Consider the following 11,156-nt stretch of genomic DNA (forward strand, 5'->3'; position numbering starts at 1 on the left):
TTCTTGCACTTAATATTTTCTTGTTCAGTTGTTTTGTGCCATCCTTGAATGGTAATTTGTATGCAAGAGAGCCCTTTTACACTGGAAAAACAAATTACAGTATGTGGTTATTTTGTTGTTTGCTTCAAACATTTTATTGTTGGGTTAGGATAGTTGATCTCTTATACATGCATTGAGAGATATATGAAAAATGAAATATATTAAGAGCACACATTTTACATGTATACAAAATATATTCATATTATGTATTCACAGTTGTTGTTTATCATTGTTTATACTGTTTTGGCCAGCACAGTGAACAAGTGGATAGCACACCAGCCTCGCAATTCTGAGGGTGGGGGTTCGAATTTGGGCACCTACCTTCTTGTGTGGACCTTGCATGTTTTCCCCATGCGTCCGTGGGTTTTACGCACTAAACCGTCTTCCTCCCATTTTCCAAAAACATGCATGTTACGTTAACTGAGACTCTCCATATGCGTGAATTTGAGTGTGAAAGGTTTTTTTCTATTGGATACATACCCTGTGCTTGGCTGGTGACGGGTGCAGGCTCCAGCTCACTTGTAATAGTCCCAGTCCCCTATTTTCAATCTCATCCATTTGCCCAATTCTTCAAAACTGTATCCTGCTGCATTTAAATTGGATTAGATAACATTAGGTCAGATGAGAGCAGAGCATTCTCAAACACAAAATGATGCATTGTTTTTATAAAATGTATAATGAAAATTACCAAAGCTGAATCAGGTGTTTAAAAGTGTTCTTAAAGAGTATTAACTTGTTTCACGTGTCACACGGCAAGACAGACACGTTATCAACAGCAGTTAATATGGAACATGCTGGTAAGTATTTAATTGGATCACACAAGGTGGCCTCAATGATGAAAGTATTATGCATAATACAATCCATACACACTGTATGTTAAGTAACTAATTCCTATATTTACTTAACATGAAATTATCATATTATACACTGGGATGGATATTTTATCTAAGTACTAGGCCATTACAATATATTTACAAACATCCATTCATACATTATCTGAACCGCTTATCCTCACGAGGGTTGCAGGCTGTTTGGAGTCTATCCCAGCTGTCTTTGGCAGTGGGCAGTACACCCTGAACTGAACATTTAAAAAAAAAAAATATGCTGCGTACTTAGCATTACTGCTGAGAAATGGATGGAGGAGAAGGAGGGGAGGGCGAAAAAGGCAAAGATACTCCGGGCGCACAAACACAGACACAATCGTAATACCTCGCTTGCACGGGACACTCGCATGCTCAAATGCAAGGAATCTTGGTCTTTGTAGTACAGGAAGTGCTTGTACAGCATGCACAGTTTTTGGCACGCAACCCACTGGGAATACACAAGCAGAAGTACACAAGCGCATAGACGCAGCACAAAAGCACACTTTTGGAGTGGGGAGCAAACAGGCTACTTCATTCCTGTGGTGAGTGACGTGAATATCAAGTGTTTCATTGATAGTTGAAAGTAACAAGCGGAAATGAACAAACAACTGAACTTACAGGCCTGACAGAATTTGTTCACATGAACACTGTACAGTAGTTAAATGCTTTGTTGCAGGTCTAAATTCCAGCTCTTAGTGGAATTTAAACACAGAAACATTTGCACTCACAGTCACACCTAGGGGCAATTTAGACTGTCCAATTAACCTACCGTGCATGTTTTTGGAATGTGGGAGGAAACCGGTGTACTCGGAGAAAACCCACGCAGGCACGGGGAGAACATGCAAACTCTACACTGGAAGGCCGGGGCTGGATTCTAACCCACGACCTCTGCACTGTGAAGCGGACGTGCTAACCAGGTGACCACTGTGCCGCGCTCTCCATAATCATAAAAATCAGAATTTTTATGGGGTAATGTGAGACACGATAACTAGACAACAAGGGTGAAAGGGACATGGAGGAAAAGACAGAGCTTACACGAAGGGTTTGGGCGTGGTCTGCAGGCTTAGGGCGGACGCAGGCAGTCGCTGTTTGCTTCCCGCTGGGTCCAGTTGTGTTCGGTTCATTCAATCAATCACATTTTATTTATATAGCACTTTTCATACATAAAAATGCAACTCAAAGTGCTGTAAAACATCCAAAGCAAAACATAAAAAGATCCGTTCACGGCCTCCCTCCCAACAAACACAAGACAGATATCCACCAGTACATCAGCACTCACACACACCCGCACAAAGTGCACAACCTGACAAAATGTGTTAAAGACATGACAAGGCACAGAGAAACCATATGAGGAAAGGGTAACCAAGGGAAGCTCATCCTCGCTGAGGGGATTGACAGCCCATGACCACAGGGGTGCCACCACCACAGAGACCCCCGGCGTGGATTAGACAGGCGGACCCCACACAAAGTGTAGAGGCCGCCGGCCACCCGGACCCAAGGAGTCCCTGCGATGACAGCCCCCTCCGCCCTTCCCCAACCAACCCCCCCCAACGCGCAGGCCCCCCATGAGGGAACACTGGAGCTAAAAGCTAACAACAGCAGAGAACAACAAAACTAAAAGACTAAACAGTAGTCGAGTCTAAGAGCTAAAATCAGTAAGATAAGATAAAAATAATCTTCAATCAAAAGAAAAGAAATTATTTAAAAGTTGTTAAAAGCTAAACTAAAAAGGTGTGTCTTGAGCTTCCTCTTAAAAATATCAACTGTCTTTGCGGACCTGACGTCCTCTGGCAGGCTATTCCAAAGGTGAGGACCAAAATGGCTGAATGCAGCCTCACCATTCGTTTTGGTCCTTACCCTAGGAATAATTAAAAGGCCTGCGCCAGAGGACCTCAGGATCCACGAGGGTTGGTATGATAAAAGCAAATCAGATAAATAAGATGGCCCAAGACCATTAACACATTTATAAACTAATAAAAGTACCTTAAAGTTCATTCTGTCGGGTAGCGGAATGGAGGGGAACCCAAAACAGGAAGCAGGGAGTGTTCCAAAACAAAATATATTTGATTTACAAAAGAATAAAACAAACCAGGTAAATCAAATTCTCAAAAATCACTGAATTAACAAAGATCTTGAATAATGTTCAGGAGAAACTTAAAGACTTGGCTTGACTAGGCAAACGAACAGCAATGGGAGACGACATCACAAAAGTACTGTTGTCAATTTATAGAGCACTGGTTCGTTCGGTTTTTGACTATGGCTGTGTGGTCTATGGCTCTGCAGCCAAGTCCACCTTGGCTTCACTTGATGTTGTACAGGCCAGGGCACTTAGATTGTGTGTGGGTGCAGTTCGCACAACTTCGATCCCCGCGCTGCTTGTGGAGACGGGAGGGTGCCCTTTGTATTTGCGCCACAAGAAATTGGCCCTCAATTATTTTGTAAAACTGAAAGGCTTTGGCGCCTTTCTGTCTACGTCGGTGTTGGAAGATAGCTGGGAGGATGGTAGAGCGCCGGCTGGGACGACCTTGCTGCAGTCAGTCAAAGGCCATTTTACATATCCGTATTTTCGCGGTAGGGATGTTGTGGAACTCGTGGTTTAGACTGACATTCCCCTTTGGTTGTGGTCCGCCCCTGATGTAGATTTTTCGGTGTGTGAGGCAGTGCGTCAGGGTTTTAAGGGTGATTTGGTTAGTTATGTAAATATGCATCTTAGGGATCGATGGGAATCTGCTGTACAAATTTACACTGATGGGTTGAGGGATCCAGGTAGCTGTCGAGTCGGTGTTGGGATCGATGTACCAAAGGTGGAGTTTCGACAAGGTCGGCGGCCTCCTGATGGTGTATCTGTTTTCACGGCTGAGTTGATTGGGATTCTGTGGGCACTGTGGCCGGTGGAAGAGGTGGGGGCTGTAAATTCGGTTATATGCACTGATTCCCTGTCATCGCTGGTGGCGCTGGGAGGAGGAGTAGGTGATGGAGGTCATCCATTGGTGGGGGGGTACTTCTCTTTTAAGTTTTGCGAGGAGGAAAGACATAATTTTGTCCCGGCTTCGGCTGGGTCACTGTGGGCTGGCTGGTGGGCTTTTTTTATTGGGGAAGCATGTCGATGGCTGCTGTGAGGTGTGTGGTGTGAGGGAGTCGGTGGAGCATGTGTTGCTACATTGTCCACTATATGAGGCAGAAAGGGTGGTGATGGCTGGTGCGTTCGGTAGGTTGGGTGTTGGGGTTGGGGGTTTGACTTTGAGGGGGATGTTGGGGATGGGTGTTTCATTGATGGAGAGGGAAAGGTTGGTATTGCGGTTTTTAAAAAGTACTGGGCTGTATATTAGAATCTGATGGGGGCTGATGTTGATCTTATGTGTGTGTGGGACACTTGACCGGTGGAGGGCAGCAATGCACCTACTGTGCCTAGTCTGCCGGAAAGTAAGCGAAGAAGAAGAAAACATGAAACTAAATTCTAAACCAAAACCAAAATCAACAAAGACAGATCATGACAAAACTTAAACAGGAAGTTGCAATAAACACTTAGAAGCCTATTTTTTAAAGAATATGTAATCATTCTATTTGAATGCATACAGCCCTCCTGTCTTAAGTTTGTGTTTCACAAGTCAAAGCAAAAAATTGTCCAAACAGCATCTTGTATCTTGAAAAACTTCTAAGTCCAGTCACTCGTACCCCAAGGCACCACTGTACCTGAGAGTGAGATGGTCGTCCCATTCACAGTGCCTGAGTGCGTCAAAAAGAATATGTGAAGTTTCTAACTGATTGTTTCATGCTGTGGCACAAAATGACCTTTGGCAATAAAATAATTGATATACAAGACACGCTGCAGAAAACACCAATGAAGCTGTGGTGGCACATTTCTTCTTTCATCTCCTAATTTCTTGACATGGTGAATTTTGGGTTTTCATTAGCTGTAACTCGTAAAAAATGACATATACCACTGCGTGTCATTAACTATATTAGTTTCACATGTTGACCAACAAAACAATTCATTCACTGTAAATCGCATTGGCAGTCCCATTCCATGATGCCAGCATTGCTCAGGAAAGCTCGACTGACAGGCAAAGAGTTTGTTTGGTCTTCAAGTGGAGTGGTCTGCTGGATGAAATGCTGCAAGTTACATTGTCTCAGCTCCTTTTTCAGCTCTTCAATTTTCTCCCATTTGCTCTAAAGAATGGTGCAGATTACATTAGCAAAGAACTATTAAAATCTTGTTGAATGAAAATACATACCCTAAGCCTGTCCTCTGTAGTCCGCAGCTCTTTCAAAGTCCATGACAATGTATCATCCGATTCTTTGCTCTGCTGCATGCCATGGCTGAGCTCTGATTGCAGTGTCCTCAAGATCCCTTCAGAGAGCTGAGCATCCACCTGAGAGGTTTTAAGTTGTATGTATTGCTCTAGATGTGAAGAATGGGCCAGAAGTTCTTTGATCCGATAATTATGATCAAGTACTGATGTCTGTATCTGGTGTAGACCACTCTGCAATTCTGTTGTGATGAATAAATGAAGACTGTATTTTATTTTAAGATGGTCCATCATTTTTTACAAAACAAATATTGGTATCCTACCTTGTTCTCTGTCTATTTGTTCCTGCAACCTTTCTCTCCATAGCTGACTCTGCATCAGCTCGGCCTCATTATATTCGAACCATTGTTCCAGTCTGTCCAGTTCTTCTGCAGACCCAAATTCCCTTCCAGGAATTGTAGCAGACACTGTTTCATGTTTCCACCGCTCTGTCTCATCCTCCAGATCTTTAAGATGAAGCTGTAAATCTTTCAGCATCCTCTGTTGCTGCAAAATCTGCCTAAATATCTCCTCCTTGGAGGAGAAGGAAGTGCCATTTACCTTTGGTGGGTACTGAGGATCAAGAAAATTTACAGGGGAAGTGTTCAGTTCAGGTGAGGCTCTCGCAGAGTCCAGAGCCTGGTTTGATTTTGTCCTTCTGGATACTGTTGGCACACCAATACTGAAAGTGTGAGTCTTCTCTGACTCCCTGTGTTGCAGGGATTCTGAATCTAGTGGTTTGAGCAGAGCAGGATGAATGACTCTGAATGTTTTCTCTTGCCCATCACTGAGGCTGGGACCAGTCCGTCTCAGAATGAACTGGACCTCAGCAGCCAACTGTCCAAGCTTATTCAGATGCTGCAGAGGACATTCATCGGCACCAAGCAGTCTCTCTGTGCCCCGTAATTTCAAGATGAGAATATAACGACCAGTTTGACCTGCGTAATAGATATCAGGTTAATATAAGCCATAAATGTGTACATACATACATGTATAAATACATACATACATACACATACATACATTGTTGCTTATTAATAAACAAAACTACAGCAGTACCATATCGAATCAAATCGTAATCCCACTGAGTCTTACGAAATCGAATTGTTACATTTTAAAATCGTTGCATCCTTGAATCATATCGTACCCCATGTATCAAGAAGCGTGGTAGTTAAACTGACGGGATTCTGCCAGACGCTCCCAGCAAACCCTCACAATACGTTTGGCTCTGCCAGGTCGGACCGGCATCTTCCCCCACCATCAGAGCCAAATCATCACCATGTGGTGATCAGTTGACAGCTCTATCACTCTCTTAACCTGAGCGTCCAAAACATGCGTCCGCAAATCCGATGACACGACCACAAAGTCTATCATTGAACTGCGGCCGCGTCCTTGTGCCAAGTGCACATATGGACACCTTTATGTTTGAACATGGTGTGCGTTATGGTAAATCCGTGATCAACACAGAAGTCCAATAACAGAAAACCACTCGGGCTCTCATCAGCTCTCACCATTCCTCTTAATCACGCCCTTCCAGGTCCCACTGTCATTGCCCATGTGAGCATTGAAGTTGCCCAGCAGAAGGATGGAGTCCCCAGGGGCGGGGGAATGCTCTCCCACACACCCCTCTAGGACTCCAAAAAGGGTGGGTACTCTGAGCTGCTGTTTGGTGCATAGGCACAAACAACAGTCAGGGCCTCTCCCCCCACCTGAAGATGGAAGGAGGCTACCCTCTCGTTGACAGGCATGAACCCCACTCCTGCTCTGCACTTCTCACCGTGGGCAACTCCACAGTGGAAGAGAGTCCAACTGGTACCAGAGTCCAGGCTGTGTGTGGAGGCAAGTCAGACTATGTCAAATCTGAACTTCTCTGCCTCGCACACCAGCTCGGGCTCCTTCCCTGCCATGGAGGTGACATTGCATGTCCCTAGAGCTAGCTTCTGTAGCAGGGGGTTGGACTGCCAAGCTCCCTAATTTATGCCTCCGCCCAGCTCACAAAGCACCCAACCCCTGTGGCCGCTCTCACAGGTGGCGAGCCCATGCCGAGGGGGACCCACTTTGACACTTTGGACTGAGCCTGGCCGGGCCCCATGGGTTCATGCCTGACCACCAGGTGCTTGCCGAAGAGCTCCACCTCCAGGCCTGGCCCAAAAGGGGGGCCCCGGTTACACGTGTCCGGGCAAGGGAAAACTGAATCCATTTTTGTTTTTCATTATAAGGGGTCTTTTGAGCCGTGCATCGTTTGGTCCCTCACCTAGGACCTGTTTGCCATGATTGACACAAACCCCTCCACCACGGTAAGTTGACGACCCAGTGGCGGGGCTGGGGGGGGGGGGTGCTTTGGGGGGGGGGGGGGGGTTATTGGATATTTATTTCAGAAAACAAATTTGACTGAACTTTTATTTTCAGTTCGACGTGGAAAATGTGACAAAACCGCTTACCAATTGCTTGTGCAAGAGAAATGACAACGTCTTGACAAGAAGTAGCCTGGGATATTCCACACACCACTCGGACCACACCTTCCATCCACACCTTCATCTCCATCGCTGACACACAGCATCACCAGAAGCTACGAGTACAGACCGACAGTCGGGGGTCAGTGGCTTAAACATGACTTCAGCAAAATTCAGCCTTTCATCCGTTTTCTATATCATTTCACAATTCACTTATAAACGGACAAACACTTACATACATTTATACAATCACGTGTGGAGGCATGCGTGAACCATTACACCATCAGTGACCTCAGCAAAAGTCAATTGTAAGTGATGTGAAATCCATACATACAGACATAAAAACCTACAACACTGTCCCTTTATAATTTGAATTTGCATTGCTGGATGAGTGCTTGGAATATCCATCCATCCATTGTCTATACCGCTTATCCTCACAAGGGTCGCGGGGCTTGCTGGAGCCTATCCCAGCTGTCTTCGGGCTGTAGGCGGGGGACACCCTGAATTGGTTGCCAGCCAATCACAGGGCACACAGAGACAAACATCCGCACTCACAATCACACCTAGGGGCAATTTAGAGAGTCCAATCAACTTACATGGAATGTGGGAGGAAACCGGAGTACCCGGAGAAAACCCACGCAGGCACGGGAAGCACATGCAAACTCCACACAGGGAGGCCGGGGCCGGGATCGAACCCACGATCTCTGAACTGTGAGGCGGACGTGCTAACCAGTTGCCCACCGTGCCGCCCTGCTTGGAATATATGTTATAATAAAACAAACCTGAACATTTTTTATTTAAATCAAACAAAATGAATATGAATTTTCACCAGGCAAGTTTATCTTCCATACATGAGAACAGATGTTGGTATGTGAAGTTTGTGGGTTTTTCTCTCTCTCTGTACACGTTTGAAGGAGGCAGGAATGTAGCAGAACACGCTGACATTCTTGATTGACTCAGACTGCATACATATACTTCCGCTTCGTTTACAGTATTCAAAACATCCCAAGTAGCATCAGAACATTCCAGAAAAAAAAGATACACAGAACTTCTAATTTGAAGTTCTCTCAAAATATAGCAATAATAATGAATCCGCTTTCAACAACACATTTGAATTCTTCCATTTTGTCATGACATTAAATGACACTTCTTCTGCTCTATGGTTGTTACTTTAAATTCGAGTTTAAATAATTGCATTTAATTGCATAAATGAACTGTTCTCCTCCGACTCCAAACAACCTGACCATTTTAGATTCTGCTGTTGGTGGGCATGGCACATTTACAGTATTTTTGCCACTTCAAGAAAAAGGTTTTCAGATACCAAACATGATGCTTAAAAACAATACCAACTGCTAATAAAGTGTACACTTACCTTCTAGTGAAGCCTCTTTATCATTGATACTCTTGATCCTGTGCCTGCAGTTGTTGTTAAGTTGGTTTGTTAATGCATAAAATATACCTCACATATTCACCTACAGATTCACTCCAGCTTAGGAAGAGAAATGAAGTGCAGGAATGTGGACCTGCTAGGTGTTTTGTGAGAAAAGTGATGTCATTTGTGGGAGGACCCTTAGTGCACGCACTGTTGAAAGTTTTGGTATTTCAGTTGAAATTCTCTTGTCTTCGTAAATCTCACGATCATATTTAAATTCCACATGACTAGACTATGAAACTTCATGCACGAACAAATGTGTCAATGAAAGCATCTTTTGTTTTCTCCTCCTTGGTGTGTGCCAGTGTGGTAAGGATTGGCAGCTCTGTTTTCCCTCAGTACCATGCAATAACAGTGGTAAACAGAGATAAGCACACACATACCACAAACATCATAAGGAGGAGTGAATCAGTATGTTGGACCGTTGTCTGGTTTCTGTGAGTGGAAGAAAGTAACACATAGTGGAAGTGTCGCTTTTTCAGCACATTTACTATATTCAGTAATGATTACAGTAATTGACAAGAGTAATTTGGCAGCTTAGTGATGAAGTGCTGCCTCCATGAGTAAAAATATGACTTAATCTTCCTATCGACACCTTTTTTTTTATCACACTTTTTGCTCACTTTGTGGCAACACCGTAGCTCGGCACTCGGTTGTTATGGTAACAAAAGCTGTACTCACTATTGATCTAGTTTGGACAAAGCATGAGAAAGCATTATTCATCACACTTTTTGCTTGCTTCATCATAACACTTGGTCTATATATCTTTCTGTCTGTCTGACTGTCTTCTGTCTATCTATCGGTCTCTCTCTCTCTCTCTCTCTCTCTCTCTCTCTCTCTCTCTCTCTCTCTCTCTCTCTCTCTCTCTCTCTCTCTCTCTCTCTCTCTCGCTCTCCCCTCTACATATCCATCCATCGCTCTAAACCTAACGTGGAATGAAAGTTTCCCTGTGTGATGGTACTTTCATGAACTGTGGCTGCAATCTATGGCTCCAAATATGTTTGGGAAGCCCTTGTCTACAGTTTTACTCTGTTGCTTTGGCGCTGTACATTTCTCAGATTAGAATTGAAATTCACAAAACGACTTGTTCAACGGTCACATCATCAAAAAAGGTTTCTCATTTCTTTGAACAAGTTGCATATGTTTTAGTAAATCCATGCAAATGATTCTGTACTATTCTCTGCTGTTTTCCACTTAAATTTGATCAAAATGTAATGGTCAACAGCTAGAGAAAGAATAAAATAAATATATACAAAATAAATCAAACGACCCTGACAAATAATCCTAATAAAGTCAATAAAAATAAATTATACTCTTTGAAGTGAATAATGGCAATTCAACTTTACTTCAGTACACTCGTAATCATTTTTTTTTTTTTACTTTCTCCTCCGGCCACTAGAGGTCACTTGGGGATTAGATGTAGACTCCTGTTTCCCTTAGCAGTCTTTCTTTTTGGTTGTCGTTTCCCTGACATTTTTATGCCACAGTTCCATACACAGTTAACGTTAAGACCCTGACTTTATTTATGTAAGTATATGACCCATTCTACCGAATTGGTTGAAGTTGCTGTCCCACAATGAAAATCATATTTTAAAAAACAATGAAGTGTTCAGACCTTGCCTATTTAGTTACATCTGTTTATGATATATTTTACCACAAGGCATTAATTGAGATACTATTAAACTGAATGTATAAAAAGTCATCTTTTATATGTCACTTCCTATTGGGAGGTGGCTGTCCCAATCTCTAACTCCTAAATTTCAAATCATGAAAAAAAAATGTAGAAAATTTTTGCCAATTTAAAAAATACTTTACTTTAATAGAACATTTTGGTTGCTTTTAAATGTATGGTGAAAGATTTACATTGATTTTGTTGATTTTTTTCAAATTAGAAGTTTGTATGTAAAAAAACCTGTCCCAGCTTTTCATGTCACTACCGAATCGCAAAGAGTATTTGTCTGTAGGCATGACTTGGTTTTAGCCACATCCCCAGAAATTTCACCAGTAAGAGACATTATCTTCATGTTCATCACTGGTCACATGGCGAGTAATTAGTTGGCAGCATTATTAAGTTATGTGC

At 43.2% G+C, this 11,156-nt stretch overlaps 1 protein-coding gene across 1 annotated transcript; it reads right to left on the reverse strand.

Moving 5' to 3' along the window:
* Nucleotides 1-2,021: 2,021 nt before the first annotated feature.
* LOC147150562 (ras association domain-containing protein 8-like) lies at nucleotides 2,022-9,158 on the reverse strand. The gene is made up of 5 exons (XM_086025677.1): nucleotides 9,017-9,158; nucleotides 7,633-7,760; nucleotides 5,476-6,129; nucleotides 5,138-5,394; nucleotides 2,022-5,072 (listed from the first exon to the last, which is right to left on the reverse strand). Exons 2-5 carry the CDS (start codon nucleotides 7,733-7,735, stop codon nucleotides 4,899-4,901), a joined length of 1,188 nt encoding a protein of 395 aa, XP_085881803.1. The 5' UTR covers nucleotides 7,736-7,760; nucleotides 9,017-9,158; the 3' UTR covers nucleotides 2,022-4,898.
* Between the last annotated feature and the right edge of the window lie 1,998 nt (nucleotides 9,159-11,156).

Source organism: Filicampus tigris, chromosome 3, assembly GCF_054856515.1.
Source record: "Filicampus tigris isolate MCC_2025a chromosome 3, RoL_Ftig_1.0, whole genome shotgun sequence".
In the NCBI taxonomy this organism is placed as follows: domain Eukaryota; kingdom Metazoa; phylum Chordata; class Actinopteri; order Syngnathiformes; family Syngnathidae; genus Filicampus; species Filicampus tigris.

Coding starts and splice junctions, on each gene's coding strand:
- LOC147150562 (XM_086025677.1), bottom strand. CDS start 7,735: ATGGAGATGAAGGTGTGGATGGAAGGTGTGGTCCGAGTGGTGTGTGGA. Junction 6,130..7,632: donor TTCTCTTGCACAAGCAATTG/GTAAGCGGTTTT, acceptor TCTATTACGCAG/GTCAAACTGGTCGTTATATT. Junction 5,073..5,137: donor CTACAGAGGACAGGCTTAGG/GTATGTATTTTC, acceptor ACCATTCTTTAG/AGCAAATGGGAGAAAATTGA.